The sequence below is a fragment of the Rattus norvegicus genome, chromosome 11 (assembly GCF_021556685.1).
Source record: "Rattus norvegicus strain SHRSP/BbbUtx chromosome 11, alternate assembly SHRSP_T2T, whole genome shotgun sequence".
NCBI classification, from domain to species: domain Eukaryota; kingdom Metazoa; phylum Chordata; class Mammalia; order Rodentia; family Muridae; genus Rattus; species Rattus norvegicus.
Window position 1 is genome coordinate 62,046,537 of NC_141544.1, and position 23,417 is coordinate 62,069,953.

At 40.5% G+C, this 23,417-nt stretch overlaps 1 protein-coding gene across 4 annotated transcripts in view; it reads left to right on the plus strand.

Annotated features, from left to right (window-relative positions):
- Positions 1 to 389: 389 nt before the first annotated feature.
- Alcam (activated leukocyte cell adhesion molecule) overlaps positions 390 to 23,417 on the plus strand; it is a 201,793-nt gene continuing 178,765 nt past the window's right edge. For all 4 annotated transcript variants that reach the window (NM_001431413.1, NM_001431414.1, NM_031753.3 and 1 more), the window contains exon 1: positions 390 to 998. In NM_001431413.1, coding sequence (NP_001418342.1) covers positions 926 to 998 — 73 coding nt within the window. In that variant the 5' untranslated portion in view covers positions 390 to 925. The remainder of the gene's footprint in view (positions 999 to 23,417) is intronic.

A 23,417-nucleotide genomic window follows, 5' to 3' on the forward strand; every position in this document is an offset into this window, starting at 1 on the left:
GCTGGGCGGACTGCAAATGTCTCAGATCGTGTGTCTTGGGGGCGCTAACCCCCTGGCAAGAGCCAGTCCAGGGCGAATCCTGCCCCCCCGCCCCCCTGCTCTGAAGCCCGCTCCTCATTGGCGGGTGTGTCCTTTGAAAGGCGGAGTCAAGGGCAGCTCCGCCCACCGGAGCGCGGGGGCTGGGGCATCAGACTCTCCTCCCACCAGGGGCGGCCAGCTCCGCTCAGTCTCCGACTTGGTCCTGCAGCGCCTCTAGGCTGCGGATCGGCGCTCCAACCACCTGCTCCGCGCTGCGGCGGGGGAAGCTGGGCGGGAGGGAGGAGCGGGAGGGGCGGGAAGAGCGGGAGGAGGAGACAGGCAGCTTACACACGCCTTCCTGTCCTCCACTCAGAGCAGCCGGAGCCCGCGGCCGCCGCCACTGCTCCAGCTGCCGCCGCTACTGCCTCTGCCTCGGCTGCCACCTGAGGAGACCCACGGTCCAGACCCGCGGCGCTGCCCCGCCGACCCTTCTCAGGTCCCGGGAGATCCCTGCGCCGTGCAACTCTCCTTGCTCTTCTTATCCTCTCCTTTGCAAGAAGAGAAACTCCTCGGAGACAGCAGCCAAAAAGAAACCGCGTCTACCTTGACAGACTACTGAAGCGTCTCCTGGAATAAGAGGGTCGCCCGCCTTGGGAGTAGCAGCCAAAGACGCTGAGGGAGGGTGTGGAGGGGGGAGGGAGGAGTTGCGGGTTCCGCGTGGAGGAAAGTTGCGTGTGGCACAGACCCGACGGCGCAGCGCCACAGCGCCCGGGGGATCGTGTGTCTTGGAAAAAAAAGTCGCTGTCCCCCTAAAGCGAGACCCACAAGCGAGCGGGCCCCGTGGGCCCGGGGACGACGCCCCCTCCTGCGGCGTGGACTTTGTCGGTGGCCTTCTAGGAGGAGGAATATGGCATCTAAAGGGTCCCCTTCTTGCCGTCTGGTTTTCTGCCTCTTGATCTCCGCCGCGGTCCTCAGACCAGGTAAGCCTCTGGCCTCTGAGCACCCACTGTCGCGGTTGTTACGGAGCGGGGGCGGTTCCCTGGGTGGCCTGGGGCTGTGCGCTCTAGCGTGTGCTTAGCGAAGTATGGGAGCCATAAAGGCGCGCGGGGACACAGATCTGTCCCTGAGAACAGTCACCTGTGTCACACGTTTTAGGCTTGACTGGTCTGCTCAAGTTTGGGCAGTGAGATTGAAAACTGAGCACATCTCCAGGAACTTTGGGTGAGGCTTAGCTTGAGGGTGCAGGAGCCCCCAGGCAAGATCTGCTGAACTCTCTCCCCCGCACACGGTCCCTCCAGTCTTTCGGTATCAAAGTACGTTTCACTGCACTCAGAGCAGTTTCCTTTTGCTGGGCTTTGAGGTGAAATAACTGCCTGCACTTTGTCATGATAAATCCCCTAAGTAACTTCCTCTTGGTCATAATGTGAAGACCTGGGAGGCAGGGCGGGGGATAAGGAGGGCTTTGATCATCTTTTAAAAAATAATAATAACAACAACACTGAAATAGCAGCTGCATTGTCTCGTGGGTAGCTAGTGTAGAGTTGATGGCAGCCGAGTCACGCAGCGTGGACTGGGTTAGCAGCCAGGTTTGTGAGCCTTGAAGGGAGGGATTTCTTGGTTTCCACACCCAGTGTAGTGCCTCAGCTCTCACTTCTAGAGTGAGCCCTCGAAGAAAAACGACAAAATTCCCACCAACCAGAATGTCTTGCGTGTGGGGGGGGAAACCCCTTTTCTCAACCCCAGGGGACATCCCTGACCCGAGGTCCACCAGCTGGCCTGCTGGTTGACATGCCCCGGTCCTGCCCGCCCAATAAGCACTCTCAGTCATTCACCCTTGTGGCAGGTACTTTCCCTTGCGGAGCCTGAGGATCTAATCCTTTGAAGTTTTGATTTCCCACTGTTTCTTGGATAGTTGGGGGTTAAACTACTCCCTGTTATTTTGGCTGCGCACCCCCCTTCTCTCTCTCTCTCTCTCTCTCTCTCTCTCTCTCTCTCTCTCTCTCTCTCTCGGAGGAGAAAAACAGGTCTCACTTTCTTTCCCCCTCTTTTATTTCTGCCCACTCCTTCAGTTGTTGGCTATCTGAAGCCACAGAGGAGTGTTTGAAAGACTCTGAATCCTTCTAGGGAGGAGGAGAAAGTAAGGAGGACATGAGCCTGAGATCCTCAGGGCTTGGGAGCCGCTGCTTTGTGTGTGTTGGGGAGGGGGTGGCTGTCAGAGTGGGGGAAGGTTGCTTCTCCATATCTCTATATCAAAGTTACATTTCTGGGTGAGGTAATGAACTTACTGTTTCTGAAGCTGGGAAAAAATATCAATGACCAATCTCAGGCTCTGGGGGCGGGGATCCTGACGCCTGAGTAGAACCAGATTTTAAGGCAGGTAGGGCAGAGTGAAATCACTCGGGATATGAGCCACGAGCACCTCTAGTCTTGCACAGTGTCGTCTCACTTTTTTTTCTGGAATCCCAGTATAGGTTGGGGGAAGGGCACTTTGGAACCCACGGGAAGACGGCCAGTTTGTGAAATGTGAAAATCCACACGCCCATCTCCGGTGTTGGCTTTAACCCTCTCACACCTACTTCTGAGGCTGTCATCTAGCTACACTTCCACCCCCGGACTGCAGCACATAGCTGTTTAACCTTTTCCTGCGGTTGCTTTGGAATTTATTTTCAGTTGGCCCGGTCGAAAAACAGGTTTTTCTTCACTCAGAACTGCCAGGAGGGGAGAGGTTCCGCTTTCAGACCTGATGGCGGTCCTTTCAGCACCCCGCAGGCTCCTCTCCAAGCCACCAGCTGGGCGCTTTCCTGCAGGAGCGCGCCTGCTGATGCACGGTCGCCAGCCACAAACCCTCAAATTCGCTTTTCCCCTTGAATGATTGCGCTGATGTTGTGCAAACTTCTCCACGGAAAGTCAGTGTGCTTTTAATGAAAAGATTGTAGTTTCTAAAGGCACAGTGACTAAAGACACAGCCAAATCCTAGACTGGAACTGCGCCTCCTGCAGTGTCCTCTGCAGAGCAGAGCCTTGGGAGGGAAGTGTTGCCTGGCTTCATCCGTGGGACTCACTTCCAGGCTGCCTCGCTTTATTTCTAGAGCGGTTTTAAAGTCTGTCTCAGCTGCCAGAGGACAGAAGCTGCTCCCCGAGGTCTTTTGACTTATCGTCCCCACAGTAACCATCCATGGTTTGGGGCCTCTTGTATAACTACTGTTTTGAAAGGAGGGGGAGTCAAGACTTCAACAAAATCTGACTATGATAAAAGCAGTGAAGTGTGTACTCAGCATCCTAGGTAGCAAAAACCTCATTATTCTCGTAGAAAGAGCGTCAGCCTGTGGTGACATTTTGTACTGCTTTAAAGACAGCTTTCCTTGGTTATTTGCAAGGAGGAGTGGCGTTGTGGTTAACCCTTTCTTCCCTTGAGCCCTCTAAGCACAGCCCTCCCTGAGATTTTTTTTTTCCCCCTCTTCCATTTCTCAGAATACAAGGTTCACTCTAAGACTCAAGGATGCACAAGGCCGTTCTCAGTTCGGTGCCATGTTTATCAACTTAGCTCTACAGGGATGGGGAAAAAGGCGGTCACTCAAGTCAAGTCCTTTCAGATTATTCACCCGGGATTGTTAAAGTTTATTAATTTTTCCAAGTACAAACTGCCTCGTGGCCGCTATGGTTGTTGTTTGCTTGATTGATTTGATCTGAGAGCAGTTTATAATGTAATGGAGAACTGCTTGCAGCAAATTGCTTTTCTAGGCTTGGCTCAGGACCTAGGTCTACATGCGGGCACTGGGACAAGACAAGAAACCTTTTGGGGATTCAGCTTTCTTAAAAAAACAGAAAACAAAAAAGGGGGGGGGGGGACCGTGAATCTATTCCTTGAGATTTCCTCCAGTTCAGACACTGCTTCTAGTATTAAGGTAAAGATATTTACCCTGGCAGATTCATTCCCCAATCATTTGTTTCTCATACACTCCCAGTCGAAATTCATCTCAACTGTATTGCTAGGAGGGTCTCCGTGTGTATCCCAATTGATAGATTTCGGCCTTTCTACTTTTATAAGAGAACTCATAAAAATGTGTTAGGCTTATTTTTCCAGGTCCAATTGGAACAATTTTTTTTTAAAAAAATGTGACAGAGTGAAATTAGTCTACCATTCACCTAGGAGTGGAAAAGGTTTTAGATCTTAGAAAAACTGGTGATGTAGCCATCGGCCTCACTGTCCACTGCATGTGTGATTAGGGGTAAACGCTGGCTGTTGCTAGAAGGAATGCCCTTGTGACAAAACTTGGTTCTACTCAAACTAATGATGCTCATATGATACAGGGATTGGAACGCACCACCGTCGTTCATGTCATTTTGTTAAAGCTATAGAAATCCAAACCGTTTTGCATTGCTAATTCCCAACATTTCTGACATTTTAGGATATCCAAGCTCACTGTTTTTGTAATAGCAATTCGTATGCAAATGTGCATTTATTGTTGGCTGGTTAAGAAGTGGGCAGTGAACTGGAGCCCACTCAGTGGTCTGACTTCCTATTTATGTCCAAGCTGGGATTCCAGAGTTCCGTTCTTACCTGTGCCATCGAAGAATGCTGTGACCTTGAGAGTTACTGTGCTGTCCCTGTTTGTTTCCCTGGCTGCCAAGCTCTCCTTTTATGTCATGCCTGGTTCTGATTGTAGTGAGATTAATCATTGCCTAGAACTGCGTTTTGGAAATTGTTAGCTGTACGTACGATGTGCTATATTAAACCTTTAGCATATTGCTAACAAAGCATTTTAATCCCTTCCAATGATGACTTTATCGTTTTTAATAAAACCAAAATATATCTTTCCATTCTGTTTTCTTAGGCCTTTCTTTTTAATTCCACCAATTCTCATTAAACCCAGATCTTACAGAAGCCAAGAGTGATCTGAGTTGTCAGCGTGGTTTTGGTGTTTAACAGCAGTATTTTTAAGAATGCTTTATGAGCATAGTCCAGACACACCTCTTTCTCTTCTGACCACTTGTTTAGCATCAAACAGGATCAAAGAGGTTCCATAATTCAAGTAGACACATGCCATTTATATCCGGAAGTATGGAAGTGAGACATAGAGGAGCCCCATGATAAAAGTAAAAGTGTGTGCTTTCGTATGGGCAAGTAGATTCCGTCCCTTCAAAGGGTTAAGTTTCTTCTATGTTTTTAAGTGTTCACACAGCTCCATGCCACTGCTGGCGTAAAACTCTTGTGATGTACGAAGAATTACATCATTTATTGAAATAGCAAAAACCACCAAGAATATTTTCTTGGGGATGATGATAAATTAATGGTTGTTTGATTACTACTATCAAATTTCAGATAATTTTATTCTCGACAATGACTAAAAAGGCTGGAAATGTGTCCATTTCTTCTTTTATTTACTTTCTTATTTGAGCAGCAATTTCATTTCCCTATGAATGTATATATATAAATATTATATTATATATTCATATATATTATTATATATACATATATATTATATATAATATTATATATATATAAGATTATTATATGCTATTTGACAAAGTTGTAGCCTACCTTTACTAAAGTATTTTTGCTATAAATAAAGGGTTACCTATTTCTAGAGTTAGAAATATTTTCATCCAGCTAATTATGTGTTTATATGACAAACCTTGCATTCTTTATAGTCTTTGTCGTTGAATAGAGCAGCATATATTTCAGGAAAAAAATGACTCCAAAATGCTGTGATATTCAGTAATTGTTTTATGGTAACCTATTATCATTGCCCATTATTGTAGTGTATGTTCCAAGAATGAAATTAGCTTTTAATGCTTCTTCTTATTTATCTAGTCAGTTCTCAATTACCCATTGCATTGAAGAGGAAATCAGAGTTACAGGCAGTGCATAGCAGTTCTAATGAAAGGATTATTTAATGTAACTTTAAGTTGAGGTACTTAATGAGCATGCCTGTATCTGGTCTTCTAAGGAATGATTGTATTGAAATGTAATGGAACCAAACTATGTGGTGAAACTATAATTCAGAAATTAGATCTCAACTGTGCCACTGGAGTCTCCACTCTCTTCTCTGCTTTCTGTGTCTCTTCAAAAGTAATGTGAAGACTTGGTCAAAGTAAAGATGTAAGACTTAAAACAGCATTAGACCCAATTAAGTTTTATAGTTGTTTCATTTGGTAGAAATAGCATGGGTTTTTGCCAGATACAAGGAAAACACCCTAAGGTCACATTATTTCGTCGAATCTTCAACTTTCCAATCACATGTCACTCATGTAAATGGGCAAAGTCACACCTTCCAGATTGCGTAAGATTTTGTCTTCACTAAGTGACTACTATCTTAGTAAGTTGGTTCCATTACATTATGTGAAACTCTGTGAATAAATAAAAAGGAAATTCCTTTCTCTTGATCTAAGTTAGCTTGGCAGCTTGGTAGATTGATTCTTTAAAGACTGTGTACATACTCTGAGTAAAAACAGTAGTGCATGTAGTGGATTTTAAGGTCACTGCAAACAGTGGCAACCAGCAATGTAAAAATTTATAAATAACAGAGGAGATTAATTTAAAAGAACTTTATAGCGATGATGTCAACAGAGAAGTTATCTAATTTTTTTTTAAGACATCAACTGGTGTTCCAATTCAACATTTCAGGGACATATATCCAAAGACTCTCACTTCACAAATTGGTGTAGATGTCTTCAGTTCTAAGAATCAAACAATGAGCTTTTCATGTTGTGTGCAATGAGAGAACTGTACCGTTGAGTTGCACTTAGCCTGGTAGAGATTTTTAGCCTGTTCAGGAGGAGTAGCTTTCAGGTCTTTAGGCTCTCTCATTAGAACTGTAAATCCTTGCATGGAATTTCTGCCTTTGTATTAAATCAGGATTGCAATGACCAAACTGTGTCTCGACATTACCCTTTTCCAGCACTTAACTTTGCTATGGCCTTTGCCCCACTGTAATAAAATATGCATTTATTACTTGTCTCTGATTTGACCAGGAACGTTTACGATATCACATGTTATCTTCTTCTGTGGGATTGTTAGTCCTACACACAGAGAGACACCTGTAAGCTTCTGAGCTGTTTTTTTCTTCTTTGCATGAAAGCCATAAGCAGAGATTTGTCTGAAGCCTCACCGCCCACTCATGAGTTGAAAATATTCTCTTCCTAAAGAGACTCAGAATTAGAGGTATATTATAGCTCCCTGGGTATTAAACTAGAAAATATAACCATATTGAAAGAAATGTTGTCTGTGGGAGCAGAAGGAAACCGTGAAAGCGCACAGCCTCTTGACAGGCAGTCAACTAGCATTCTCCAGGAAGTTCCTGTTACAGCTCTATATCACACTTTGTGGTCTTCTGTGTTTCCTGTAGGTAATCTTTATTTACCCTTCAGTTTTATTGAGATTGATACATCTATTACTAATAGGATGACCATGACCCCTGGCGTAACCAAGACAGAATGGACATAGCATATGCATGGTGCTCTATTGGCTATGGTTTTGATCGACCAATCAATTGACTGATTTTTAATGTCAGGTTCTCAGATTTTTATCTCACTTGTTTTTACCACATTCCATAAGTTTGTGGACTGTTAAAGTTAGAACCGAGCCAGTTATTAGGATTTCATGTCTTTTTTTTCCTTTATTTATACTTCTGGGAGTCAAACCTGGGGCCCGGCACTCACCAGGCAAGTGTTGTAACACTCAAATTCAGTGGACTCCTTTTGACTGCTGAAGTTTGGCTAACAAGTCTTATGGACCATCTGCTCCGTTATGCATGTTGAATATCCTCCAAAGGACTGTGTTTAAAAGGTTTTGTCTTCTGGGCAATACTGATAAGTGATGGCATTTTGGAAAAGGAGCCCTAATTGAAGCCCTTAAAAATTACTCGAGGCACAAATTTTCAGCATCTTTCTTGCCTTAGTCCTTTTCCTCCTGTTTCTCCTTTTTCTCCCTGGCTCATAGTGTTTGTTCTGTGGTGTCCTCCTGCCACGAAAGTACTGTGTCACCACAGGCCCAAAACAAAGATGTCAATTGAATTCTAGCTAGAACCTCCAGAACCCTGATCCAAAACTTTTTCTCTTTAGAAGTTAATTACCCCCAGTTTTTCATTATAGTAACACAAAACTAACTAGTAGAGCAAAATTATTACTAATGCCTCTGTCTATATGTTTACTCTATGATATATATATATACATATATATATATATATTTCTCTTCAAACAATAAATATATTATTTAACTGAGCAATTCCAGTTCTAATATAATGGTTCATATGGGAAACAGCATCTGGAAAGATGGTCACAACATAATTAAATGCATATTATTTTTGGTTTTAGGTTTTGAGGTAGGGTAGAGCAAACATTCCAACCCTACATAGCAAATGTGTGTGTGTGTGTGTGTGTGTGTGTGTGTGTGTGTGTGTGTTTGTATGTGTGTGTGATAGATACACAGAGAGATTTACCAATGTTTTCCATTAAAAATAATCTATTTAAAAATCTTAATCTGTAGAATAAGAAAACTGAAAGTTTCCTGTCGGGGAGAGAGACAGAGACCAAGACCCTTGCTATGTCATGTCAAAGTAATGGCATAGGTTAGTTTGGAATCTGTTAATAAGGAATCTGGGAATCTGTTATCAGTCAAAAGTCACATTATTGGACAATACTAATTCAGAACTCATGTGACTACTCAATGTATATAATAGTCAATAATCCCCCAGTCCTTGGAGTGCGCACAGCGAAGCACCAATGTTCTAGGGTGAAGAAGTGAACTAATTACTCAACAGCTAAGAGGCCATCCCACCAGCACTATTTTCTCTGGGAAGCAGGAGCCTGAGGAAAGGGTGGAACTGGAGGTAGAGGGATTGCTAGGTGCTGCAAACGTTCACAAATGTAGAGAGCAATTTGTATGACAGCAGCTGGGTCTGGCTGAGGTCAGGATACACTTGGAAAAGACTCTGAAGAGATATCTGAAGCCCGTGCTGAGAAGGAACCAAAGCAAAACCAGTAGTGGAAGAGAGTAGGTAGAATTAGGAGACTTGGGGGGAAGGAGGCAGCTCTCAGTCCCAGAGGGAAGTGGTACCTGTCTCTTTTCAGTGAAGCTAAAAAAGCAGTAAGAGTTGACACAGACACTGAGGGGTTCTTGGGGTTGTTTAATACTTCCCTGCAACCTGCTAATTTGCTTGCCAGTGTGAGACTCAGAAATTCCAAGTACTCACACAGTGGCACAGATTTGCATATACACCCTCCTCCTTTAGGAGGAGTAAAGACTCATTGTATCTACAGGTTTGTGTGTTTCTTTTCTTTTTCTTTTTCTTTATCAATATGGTCTAAAGATTAAGAAACTGTGTTGGGTTGGCATGTTTGCTCCACCCCACATAAAACCAAAACAGTATGCATGTAGTTATAATGTGACCATCCCACCAGATTTAGTTTCCCATAGGAACCATTATGTTAGAACGGAATTGCTCAGTTAAATAATACATTTATTATTTGAAGAGAAATTCTAAAATCATACTTAAAAGAGCATGCTCCTTCTGAAATTGTGTTGCTGCCAGATTTTTAGCAACAACGAGTAATTTCATATATTCAAAACGTATTGGAAAAATAAGGTTATAAGAGCAATGGACACACATAAACTATGTATGTAGAGAGAACAGAAGTTAACAAATTCTTGCCTAACTGCATTTTACATAGCCAAAATTGATGAAGGGAAACCTGATTTGTACGAGTGTTTTAATCATTTTTTCCTTACATATAATTTGACACCTAACTCCTAAAACTCTCAGCTTCCAGAACCTAAACTGTAGTTGGCAGCCATGTTCTCCTCCATTCATAACTGTAGAATCAGTTTGGTTGGCCTGAAAGTTGATTCAGAAGAAGCCACTTGTGTGGCTTATGAGTGTTTGACACTGCCTTTCCATACACAAATAGTTTCCAAATCTATGTGTTCATTCACTGTAGATTCAATACACTATGGGTGGCCTAATTGATGCTGAGAGAAGCAGGAGGGGGGTGTGGGGAAGAAGAGGAAGAGGGAGAGGGAGGGAGGGAGAGGGAGAGGCGGAGAAGGGGAGGGAGAAGGGGGGAAGGGTTTGAAAGACAGGGAGCTGAGATTCACAGTATGGTTCTGGAGCGTGTTCTAAAATTAATCCAAACTCTCAGAGGGAAATCATTAGAACTCCTTGCACAATAACTTCCCAGTGTGGGCGATAATGATCCACACTGTGTGTTCACCCATTCTGCTAGTTACAGTCAGTGCCCATGCCTTCCAGACTGGGCTTCTGTTAAAAAGCTGGAGATCTGTGTACCTGCGGTCAGGCTTTCACATGGTTTTCTAGTTTTCTAGCATTTGTCTGTCTTCTCATTTGTATGTTGAGAATGGTAATTACCAAGTTTAATTAATGTGAATATTCAAAAAGGTAATGAGTTGATCTGGTATTTCCCCAGGCCTGACACACACTGGAGTTACAAATGAATTGTTACGAATGGTTTGCATTCCATTCTCAGGAATAGTATTAAAGCTATAATAAAAGTTGAGCATTATTCTCCTTTATTACTAGTACTTAACAACCGCTTCTAATATTAATACGATATTAATACTCAATAAGCTAACAGGTTTTGTTGTCCATAACAATTTGTCAGAGGAATCTACTGCAGGTAGCAGACAGGAAGGATATAGCAATGCACAAAGAAGGCGTTGTTTGCTATTGACAAAATTATTGCATGTCTCTGTAATGATCTATGACAAATATTCAATTAGAACAGATTTAACTGACTAGTAGAAAATGTATCTTGTTCTAAGTTTCTAGATTTCTACAAGGAAATGGTCTACCCCCAATCTGTATGCTTTCTTATTTTCTTTAAAACTCCCTTAATGTGCATCCCTAGAGCTGTAGTTTGCTCCCTGGATGTCTATCGTCCTGTCTGCTTATTTACTTTGTAACTGGATTGCAATGGAAGATATTACTCGGGTTGGGACATGGAAATGTAGATTCTTTTTGTCGCCTCTAAACTCCTGACTTATACTGGACTTCTATAAGGCGAGCGCTCATATGATTGTGTCTTTCATTACAAGGTCGAATTTCAAAAAGTGGCTTCTGTAAAACACTGTACCGTGAGACTTTTATCCCCATGCTTTACTGTCCCAACTGAGTGACTGGGTCAGTTGTTTCACCCCATCCCCAAAGCTGCCGATGCTCTGAGGACCATGTGTCCCCTGAAGGGATTGGACACAGTAGAGCAGTTGGAATTGATAATAAAATATTACTACACATAAAGCTCATTCAATCCTGTGGTTGTCGAGGTGTGAGTTCTTAATAAATGTGAAGACTGTTTATGTATTTCATCATTAAACTTTTCTTTCCAAATATAGTTGATGTGCTCACACCGGTACAAAGAAGAGAAGTCACGGGTTATTCAAATGAATTATGAAATTGTTGGCTATACTGTTGCTCTTCACATTTTTTTCCTATACAATAAATGGAATTTGAATGTAGGTTCCTGGTTATCATTTATTTGGCAGAACTTTGATTTTTTTTCACCATCAACAAGTAATGTGCAAACTCCAGACTATTCTTTAATTACAATAGCCTGTCATTATGATAGAGTTCTTAACTGATAATGAAACAACATTGGATTGCAAAACTGGAGCGACATCTAACTTTGAGTATAAAATGAAAGCTGCAATATAATCTATTGTTCACCGTGTCTGAGAGCAACTGGTTAGGTCACGGGTGTGTAGGTAGGAGCTCTCATGTGTGGATGCTCAAAGAATGACTTGAGTAGCTTCTGTAGCCTAAAGTGGAGTACAGTAACATCAATATAAAAGAAACTCAACAGAACAAACACGATGTGACTTCTCCTGAATGTCATTCTAAACTCCCTTTAATCACATCCTCTTCTACTGCCATCAGAGGGATACCAGATTTGAATCCTAGTGTGCTGTCTGCTTACAATACATCCATGGCTTCTCTGTATAGTTAGGGTAAAGGTGAGCTTTTAGCCTAGCATTTATGGTCCTTAAGACTTTCTTACGCAGTCCTTGGAATCCATGTTGGAACAACATATCATGCCCTTTCATTCTCAGGGTTGTTTACACACACCCCTGGCCTCTTATGTTGCAGCATTCCTCCCATCCTCCTATAAGCCATCCTTTAACTGAATGTGTTGTTTCCAGCTTCAGGACTGCTGGTGAGGTATTCCTTCCTTCAAAGAGTCTCCCTGAGCCTCCTTTCCTCTGCAGTCCTGAAGTTCATTTCATTGTTGCGTGTTTCCTATTTATTCTTGTTTCTCTTTGTTCAAGAGTCTTCAGATTCCTGGAGACAGGGACTATGGTTTCATAATCTTTCTCTATTCAGCGTATCCTGTGTAACTGAATAAGAAAAAAAAAACCTCAATTCTTTGTAATAAAGAAGACATATCTTTATGTTTGTATTTATTTATCTAGAGGAGAAATCATATGTCATGTCATACATGGGGTCCAGAAAACAACAGAAAGAAATCAGTTTTCTCATCATGCCATGTCATTGTCAATGTGGAGTTTTGGTCATCACACTCAGTGGCACATTCCTTTAATAACTTATCTATCTCACTGCTCCAGAAGCATATTTTAAATAACAATATATATTCTCATGTGAATAAAAATAACTGTAAATGGTACACAGTTTCCTTCAGAAATTTAGGAAGGTTTTAAAAATTCTTTTAAAACTTAAGAGTATTTGGGAGATGGAGATAGGCAGGTCTCTAATACATTGTAGTAGACTAGCCTGGTCTACATAGAGATTTCCGAGACAGCCAGTGCTACATAGTGAGACCCTGTCTCATACAAATAATGTGAAATTCCAAGTTTTCCTATTCTTTCAAGTTTTATTTTATATTTTTTTTATTTTGTGTGTAAGCACACATGTACATGTGAGTGTGTATAGGCATGCCTCTGTGTGTGTGTGTGTGTGTGTATGTGTGTATGTGTGTGTGTGTGTGCATCCAAATACAAGTGTGATTGCCTGTGAGGACAACTTGCTGGAGTCAGAGATTTCGTGAGCAAAAGTCACGTAGGCACATAAAAACATTTATCATTAATGCTTATCAAATATAGTACAATAAAATATAATTTGGAAAAAAATCTGATGTCACATTCTCAAATGAATTATAATGAAGACTCATCAACAAACCTTCAGAAGACAGGGCATGCTGGGTAAGGCCTATAGTCCCAGCACTGGAGATGCTGAGGAAGGAACAGGTTTATGGCTTGTCTGAGATAGGCAGTGAGGTCTTGTCTCTGCTGAAAGATGATATTTGATATTTACTGCAAAATAACTGGCAGGATAACTCAGTGAACAGAGGCTGTCTGGTTAGGACAGTTGCCTTTGTCTGTTCTGAGGTAGCTTCACAGTGGCTGGGGTAGTGCTCAGTGCTTAAACAGAGGCTAGGGTCTGGGCGCAGGCTCTACTGGGGGTGGGTATTCATAAATAGAACTTAGTTAAATCCGTTTTCAGGAGCTAAGAGCGTTACTCCTCACACTAAGTCTTTGTCTGGCTGTTTAATCTTCTGTGCACTATATTCTTATCTCTTCCCTCTGTTTCCCATGATTCTTCTCTCTGGCCTTTAGACCTTGATTCCTCAGAGACCTGTCATCCCAGAGCAAACATCTGTTTGTGTTCCCTTGTGAATGGTGGGGTTTTCTTTTAAAATACAAGAGTTTCATATAAACTCAAATTATGTTCCTCACTATCAAGCTAGAGACATTGGTAGGCACACTTGTGGGCAGATTTATACAGAACAGATAGGGAAGAAATGATACCCTTCTGCTCTTGGTCAAACTCAGTGTCTACAGTTCCAAACGCTTTCATTCCAAACTTCGTCCTTTAACCCCAAAGCAATCAAAGGTAGTCTGAGCAAATTACTCAACAGACGTCCTTTTTTCCAAGTTTCAATCTGCCTGTGCTTAAAGTCATATTAATTGATGACAGTTCAAGCCGATAGAGTGTTAGTTTCCCTCGTATTTTTACCGCAGTTTACTTCTAAAATAGAAGTTTGTTGATTTCTCCATGAATAGCTAGAATAACTTGGGAGTAATTATGTTTTCCACAGTGGTAAGTAGTAGTCACTCTGGGTGTTTCCAAATGAGGTTATCACAGGAATGTCAGGAGGAAATAGAAATAGAATAAAGCCTGGAAGAAAGAAAGAGAAAAATAGAAAGAGTGAAATAAAGAAGAAGGAAAGAAACCTTGAAGCAAAGCTCAAACACTTGAAATGTAAGGTCGTCTTTGTTTACTTTTTCTTGTTTATTTTTCTTTCTGAAAATATTGCCCAATCAGTTTGCTTTTCCTCTTTAGATGTTTCAAGATGAGGGACTTAAGTGCAGACTCCGTGTCCATATGCATGAACCGCAATTTGTACTATTAAAGGTTTTTTTTCACACATAATAAAATGAAGAGAAACTTAGAAAACTGACCTTATGCAAACATTCTATGTACTTCATTACTCAGTGGCTTAACTAGCACGTAAACTGAATGTTGGTTTATCGCTATTGTGCTTGTAAATGAGTCTGGATCCTAGATGTTTCCTGGCTACTCAGTGATTGGTGACACTGTGACATCTAAGATTGGAGAAGGAACAAAGGACTCGGCTTAGGGTTTGTACTTAGTCAGGTTAGTCACTGTGTACTTTTTCTCTAAGTATTGTTCAATGGTGATGTTAGACTGGAGCCTACTTGGCTCCCTTCCGTGGTAATTGTGTGATTTTGCTCCTCTGCCGTATGAAAATAATCACTTCCCCATGTCTGTTCCGTATTATTTGTGCTTTATTTGTCCTCGTAACTATGCATTATTAAGAGCTAACCATGTAAAGCTTTACAGATTAGGATCCCAAGTGATAGTGGACCATAAATAAAATAATAGAAATATTGAAATAAAAAAATGTCACAAGCAGAGTATGAAATTAGGTTAGACAAGGAGCAATGTAAGCTCTTCCTTATACCATTGCCAAAACTACATGTTTTGGGGTTTTGTTTTTTTTTTCCGAGAGCTGGGGACCAAACCCAGGGCCTTGCACTTCCTAGGCAAGCGCTCTACCACTAAGCTAAATCCCCAACCCTAAAACTACATGTTTTTAATGACTTGTCATTTTCTCTTTAAGTCGGGGGCTTGCTGTGTAGCCCAGGTTAGCCTGGACAGTGTTCTTACATAATCTCCTTAGAGTTGCAATTACTAGCGTGTGCCTCTACATCTAGCTAAATCATTTTTTTTCATAATGCTTTATTGCATTTTCCACAATTTAAATAAAGCTCTATAGAAGTTGGTGTTGGCCTGCAGAGAAACCACCCAACTAATTAAACATAATACCTGTCTGTAAGGAGGAGACTCTGGAGAAGGGAGAGGAAGGAGAATAAATGGCCGATAACAGGAAAAAATTCATTTGGCCGCTGAAAGCAAAAGCTAGTCCTTTGGCGTAGTTTAATGTGCTTCAAAGAAAGATTAGTCACCACTATTTTTAATAATACTGTAAAAAAATGACAGCTACATTTCTGTCTGCAATATTTTCTATGTTAGCATACTCTAGGTAAAGATTTTTTTGATTTTTTTCAACTTAGAAATTCCTATGAAAGAAGAAAAACATTGATAAAATTTAGTGAGCAGGGACTGGCTTTCCTTACCCACAAAGCAGTAAGAATGGAAGGTTACGGTTTCTAATTCTGCAGATGCGCCTTGATGTTCGAAGTCGTTGAACCTAAAGGCTTATGATTACAGAAATTCTTACTTAAGAAAACTTATTTTGAATGAGAAACATGTACTTCCCATTAGTACATTTTAGCTGTAGAGGGGGGTTCATTTGTAACTTAATAATTAGATTCAAAATGGTTTCCACAACACCCTGTGGACCTTGACTCTTAAGGAGTTAAACTCAAGAGGCTGCATTGGGAAATATTTTCAAAAGAAAGAGATAAAGAGGGTATGGAGTTGAGTGAATGGGGGTGAGGCAGAGGTTCTAGGAGAGATTGGGGAAGCAGACACAGTGATCAGAGCATACTGCATGAACAATTATTTCCAATAAAAAGTAGGATTTACATAGTATGAATGAAATGACTCTATTAAGAGAAAAAGAAAGAGAAACATCTAAAACAAGTTACATAACTGGGCAGGCCCCATGCTGTCTCTAAGCCTATTTTTCTATCTGCACAGAGAAAAGAATAATAGTAATTACTGGAGACATTTGTTGAAAGAAGGAGGTGAGATAATGTTTAGAAAGTGATTAGCAAAGGGAAGGCGATTAGGACCAGCCTGGGGACGCTGCCTATTGTTGTTTGTATCTCCATTGCTATTAACATCTTAAGGAGAATGCTTTAATGTAATAGGCCTTCTAAAGGGAGGTAAGATATTCAATGTACTCAACCATAGTAGAAAAGAAGGGGACCCATAGCAAGTAGAAAATTGTGGTTATAATTACGTTTGTTCTTATTTACTAAACTATAGAAAGTAAGAAACACAGAGCGGCAGAATTATGTGCCTTTCTGTGATGATACCAGACAAGGAGTAGAGGACATTCCAAAACAAATTCCTTACATTTTTGCCTGTACAAATCCACCCTCCAACATATACACACATATACAATGCACAGAACAGTTATGTTTGCTCTGCAAAGGATCCCTGGGAATAAGTATTTTTTTTAATTCTAAAATATTTCATATCATCATGATATTTAAAATTTTCTATTCTTTTAAAAAACTATAAATATCAAAAGTATTTTAAAAGGTTACTGCCAAGAATATAGACAGCAATATTGTCTCTAAGACTAAATAAATGGGACACATGTAGATACGATCCTTTAAAGATTTTGGTGACAATCATACACATTTTTTTTTCTTTTTTTTTTTTTTCCGGAGCTGGGGACCGAACCCAGGGCCTTGTGCTTCCTAGGTAAGCGCTCTACCACTGAGCTAAATCCCCAGCCCCTAATCATACACATTTTTTGTTACTTCTGTTTTCTTTCTTTTCTATGGCACGTGTTAGCATTCTGACTTAAAAAAAAAAAACTTGAAGACAGAATTGAAGTAATTCTCCATGTTCATAGGTATTTAAAGAATTCCGTCATGCAAGATGAGGCTGCTTAGATTAAGTTTTGATTGGTTAAGAGGTTTGTGGATAGAGATTTAGCTGACAAGATATCACCAAGGAGAGAAGAGCTGGTCAGTGTAAGAGGTTCCCCTGTGAGGTGATAGACAAAGGCTCTTGAGAAGAAACTGTGGGTATCTGCGCCTGTATTGCTCATGGGCTGGTTAGAACTTCTCAGGGAACAGCCATAACAACAATATTACAGGTTTTTTTTAGTTTTAAATTCATATGGAATGTATGCATAACTTATCAGATGCAGAGAGGCTCCAAAAGGCTTCAGTCTCTGCATAGCTGTCATCTCTGGAACCTTTTAGAAACATCACTTATGAAATGGCTCTCGGGTAATAGACAATCTAGGGAATCGCTTCGCTCCTTTTAGAATGTACTTTAGCAAATTCTCCTGGTTTCCAGGCCTTCTTTTGTATCTGACATTTTGTTCACAGGTAGGGAAAAGCTAATTTGAAAGATATTAGACTTTAAAATATATGTCAGCATGTTTATAAAGAAACAGCTAAGAAACATGACAAATACACATATATACCCGAAAGAAAGATGATAAAATTAAGACAAGATGTAAACTTGTACTTCTTAAAAATTTAAAAATACAGCAAACACCTGCCTGCAGGTAATGAGCTATCCCAGAGTGCTCTAAGTGACGTCACTCATCACCTACTGGAACTGGGCTGATTCAAGGGAAAGGTGCCTCCAAGTTATGAGCTGGGCTGCATGGGTTCCAAAGCACTGTGAATCTGTTCAAATCACAAAATGAGTCTAACCGCTCCTGAGCTAAACAAAATGCCTGTGTTTTCTACAGAACAGGTCAGTGTGTTTTCTCAGCAGCGCTGTGTCAGTGACCAGCTGTTGTTGTAATCTCAATGAAAATGCTAAGAGGTTGCCTGCAAAACATACACAGGATGGGGAAAATTCGGTTTTATTTCTTAGATAATTGAAGAAACTTAAAAGTAGGATATTGGGGGACAGTAGATCGCTTGTGTGTCTTCCACTGTTTCTCCACGGCTGCCCACGGCATTCCCTGTGAGTTGATATCTCAGATAGGGATACAGAAAATGGAGGTGGGGAGCCGAGGTCAGCTTAGCAGTCCTGAGGCTTGAGTCTGCTGCAGATCACACAGTCCCAGTCTGTGAAAACACTGGCCACAGGTCTGGATAAATACCCACTACCCACACTTCTCTCCATCCATCATCCCCCTTCAGCAGACACACGGAGCGGTCTCTGCTTTGTTGGGATAGTTAACACTTACTGAGGTGCCAGAGAGTTTCTGCGACTCCTTTATCCCGTGCTGATTTATAAGCCTGAACTGAAGAGAACATTTTAGAGCTTGTCAGTATTAAAACAAACAAACAAACAAACAGCACAAAGGAGACATCAAACAAATTCCACAATGTACCCGTAGACATAATGTTTCATATTTCACAGTTGGGTGTGCCCATAGAACCACACCACTAGGGCTTCCTTGGCTTTGTATGGACTCATTATCGTAGCAACATTGGTCTTTGGTGGTGCCATTCCTTTCCCACCTTAATATTAATTGTGGCCAAATAAAATCTACATCGAGCCATTGTCTGTATTCTGGAGAATCATCCCGCGTAGTCTACAGCTTACAGAGCTAGCCATTGTTTCTCCTGGACGCAGAACAATGGCCTTGTCAGAAGTAGTAGCCATCTCATAACTGGGGAGGAAAATATGGATTCGATAGCACTGACCATGTTCCACAGATTTTGTTTTTGTAATTTCTCACTGTAATTACGGTAATGAGAATAGAAGAGACATACCAGCAAGGGATGCTATGGAAGCTAGAAGGAAGGTCTGGGGACCAAATCAGTCCCCAGGGCAGGAGCAGCATCAGGTTCCTCTTCCTACCTTGTAACCTTTGATTCTTTATTCCTCTGTCTTGCTCTCCCAGTGTGCGATCCCACCTTGATCCTAAGGGGGAAATGACAGCTATTCACTTCTAAATTAACCTTCTTTCTTTCCACTCAGAAAAGTAGCCAACACATTTTGCCTAGATCTGATTCCAAAGTCACAGGGGAAGGGTTCTGATTGGCTCAGTATGAGTCAGGTGCTGGTTTAAACCAAACAACTGGGAAGGAGAACTGGTGGGTTTCTAGGCAAGTTCAAAAAAACCTAAAGAAAGGGCAACTGGGGAGACACAAAACAGTTTAACAGACAGTTATGAGGCAGCCACTACCCCTAACTTAGAGTCAGTTTCCAGGTATTCAGGAGTACAGCAGCCGAAGAAGCCACAGAAATACAGTGTATTTAGTGTTTAGATTGCATAGCTAGGAGGAGTTTGTACTTCTGGAATATTTGAACGGCAACAATAACAGCAATAACCATGTGTGGGGTGAGAAAGAATGAAGAGGCAAGCTAAAGGGGAGGGGTTGAACATGGAAATAAAAAAAAAAGACTGATTAAGTCTTAAAGTGAAGTGAACTGTTATGATAGGCCTAGTTCTCAGCAGTAGAACCAGACAACACAGAGCACAGTGCATTCTGTGCCCTACTCCACAGAGAACATTCAAGGAAAAGAGATTGTTTTAGTGTCTTAATAGTTTTGGAGTTCTTTTAATAATATGTGAAGTGGTTTCATACATATGTACATATATATATACACACATACATACATACATACATACATACATACATACATACATACATACATACCTTGAGAGGGTATTAAAAGGTCCGTATGCTTTCTGTTTGTGGAGTCTAATCTTACTTTTAATTTATGTCATCAAGCCCTCTATTGTTAATGAATTTTTTATAATAATGTTTTGTTAGGTTGTATCAAGTTACCACTTGCTAGAGACGCTAGAAACGAAAGGTAATACTCTGCCCAACCCATTTTCTTCAGGGGACTTTAATGCAAACAAAACTACAGGGCGTCTCGTAAAGTGCTTTGAGAGATGAGGATGGCCATCGCACTACCCCTTATGCACCTTCCGGCCTTTAGCTGGAAATGCAAGTGGAGACTTCCCACAGTCACATCCCAGTTCATTCATCAAGTTTCTCTTTTTTTGCTCATTCTGTTTAAACATTGCCTTGGGAAAATAAACCATGGTTTTTGCAGATTATATATGTGACGTGTAAACTGAATCTATCCAAAGTACTAGAGTTTATGTGTAATTAAAAAAACATTGCATATTATGTTGAATTATTGTGTTGAATTAATAATAAGGAATAAAAATTGTAAATGTTAAGTCAGTAAATTTTCAAACTTATGCTAGTCATAGAGACTAACAGGTCAGAGATACAGCATAACAGGTCCCTGAGTCCGTGATTCGTGACTTCTACCTTGTCAAGGAACCATCTTATCAATTTTCCAATAATGGCAAAGAGGCCAAAAGCACCCACATAAAAATTCAACACTATTCATCCAGTTAATGTATCATAAATAATATTTTTGATAAATTAATTTTTACTCTAACTGTACATAAAAATTCATTCATATTAAAGACTCTAAGACAACTGAAAAACTTTTGTAAGTTAAATTAATAATCTACAGGTAGTTGAAAATACCCAGGACAATGATTGGAATTATCTACTGAAATTGACATGAGGTCAATACTTTACATGTTCTTTTTAGTAACTACTTAGAGTCAGCCAGTGTACTGGGGTAGGTGTTGGCAAGAAAAGAATAAAGAATGAATGTCTCTCTAGGCACCTTATGTTTTGGTTGTCTGGTAGTTCTCAAATTTGGGCATGCATTAGAATGACCACAATGCTTATTCAAACGGACTTTTAGGCCCAGCCCCTAGAGTTCCAGATTCCCCATTTCTGGCATGGGGGGTGTAAAATTTGCATTTCTAGCATTGACCATATGCTGCAGAGAAGGCTTGTCCTGGACCCACACTGTGAAAGCAGCTGTGTGAGGAGGGACACTATTGTTTATCTGCTGAGACTCTACCAGGCCAAGCCTACAACAACTGCTTCTGATTAATTATTGCCAATAAGAGAAATAATTTTTCATGACTCCAATCTGATTTCTGCGTGTTGGTCAAAGTGTATGACTTAAACCAAAATATCGACAAATTTACAAGGTCGAGTGGAAAAAATTTTCAATGCCAAAGGCTCCTTGTTTACTCAGTAAAAAATATTTCATCAGATTAGTAGCCTAATTTCCAATTTCATCTTCCCTTGATTGTAACATAAAGCTTTCCTTTCTGATCTTTGGGTAAACATGCAGTGTCCCATAGTCTTTTAAGTGTGATGGCCAGTGTTCATTTATTGCGATAATTAAGATGGATAGCAGCACACCAGTGCAATGACTGCACTTGTGTTGAGTGTGTAAATTATTTCCCTGGGATGAAAGCCTCTTTTATGGCTATCGCTCTAGTCCTATCTCTTGCATCCTAAGCCATTAGCCACAACATGTTTCAGAACACTATTTATAAGGAAGTTCGTCACATTTACTAATTTCCGATAACTATTAATTCACATCTACACTTTTCTTTGTACTTGGGAATTGCCTCTTACATTACTTCTGCCAAGGAACAGGGTAGAAAAAAAAATACCTCCTAAGATGTGTAAACGTAATTTCTTGGTTTTTTTTTTACATTCATATTTTTATTTAGTCCCAGTTCTCTAGCTTATGACTCTAACATGACAAAGGGCAGTTTGCTCTCAGTGGCTAGGTTTCTTTTAAGAATTTTAAGAATAAATGTGAGTTTCTTTTAAGATTCATTTGAAAGCCCATTAAAATGGAGATAGAAAAAGACTCATAAAAAAAAGAGTACTACTTGTGGCTGGCCACCTTTCTTATTTCAAAAAATAAATGTACTTCAAGTTCTAGAAAAGTTATTTTTATTTTTTACAGTTTAGCTTCAAAGCAAATTGAATGCCTGTTGCCTTTCTGGGTAGGGTTAGTCCATTGTTGCCATAGCAATAGTCAATTTATGTATTGAATATTAAAGATCTAAAAAAATTATGCTATAGAATTTGTCAGAGTGTTATTAGTTAGTACCCATATCAAAAGCTAGCTAAAATCAGTAACTTAATAAGGAATTTCCATAGGCAGTACATACAGGCCGTCACATGGACATGCTCTCATTAGCCTACTCACTTTCATGCTCTGCAGTCCTTTCAGTCTCTTACTGGGTTTTGCTGAGGCAAACAAACAAACAAACAAACAAGTAATAAATCTAAAGAAAGAAGCAAAGACTATACTGAGTCAATGTCTGTAATATTTTTTTCAGCATTTTATGATTTGAGATTAAATCTTGCTAATGGTTCTTGGACTGCTGTTTTAGGGTGTCTTGTCCCGTACACCAAAACAGTACAAAACCTGTCTTCCCTGGAAAATCTAAAATGAACTGCTCACACAAAGACAACAAGACTCACTCTGTTTGCTAAACTTTGGCTCCTTTTCAGCATTTGCCTTGGGCTGGAGAACACAGAGCACTCTCACTTTCTGGCTAAAATTAACTTGCTTATCAGACAGCCTGCATCCCTTTGTACAAAAACCTTCTGAAGAGCAACTAGACTTGTCCTAGATCTCCACACTCTCTTCCTCACAACTACTACTTCTCTGTCAATGACTTGTTACTATCATCTTTATTTTTATTTATCTCCTAGTACTGCAGTGCTAGGAATAGAAGCCAAGGCCTGGCCCATACAAAAATCACTCTGGCAATTAATAGAGCCTCCAACCCATTTTTAATCTTTATTTTTAAGATGATTTTACACGTTACTCCTCTCCTTAAATATAGCAGCTGACTGGAGTAACTACGTTGTGCTGTACAAGACAATAAAATACTATAGGCAAATTTAAATAACCAAAGGAAGAATGAGAAAATAAATATCATTCTTTTGGATCCTCACCACTATGATGGACTGTATTTCTTAGAGCATGTTTGGAAGTATTTGAAAACTTTTATTCTGTCACTACAAATAGATATAGGGTTTTCTTCTTGTTATTCTTGTTTTGTTGTTTGTTTGTTTAAATAACGTTTTAAAGACTATCTTTGACATCCAAGTGTCCAAATGTTCTAGGTCTTATTTCACTTCTGAGTAGCAAATTAAAGGATTGTCATTTATAGATACAAATGTTTTAACTGAATTTTAGGGTGTTCAGGAAGTCCAAACTGATCTGACATAATGTATTACACTTACATAACAAGTTTATTAATGCCCTTCTGTAACAGACATTTGCAGTCATGATACGGAAAAGAGAGGAATGTTAAAAGGTCTTAACCATGTTATCAGAGCTGGCAAAAGGCTGTTGGAATGCATAGAGATGGAAAGAGTCAGGCCTAGACAGCACTGAATAGTCAAACGGAGGTGTGAATGTGGAG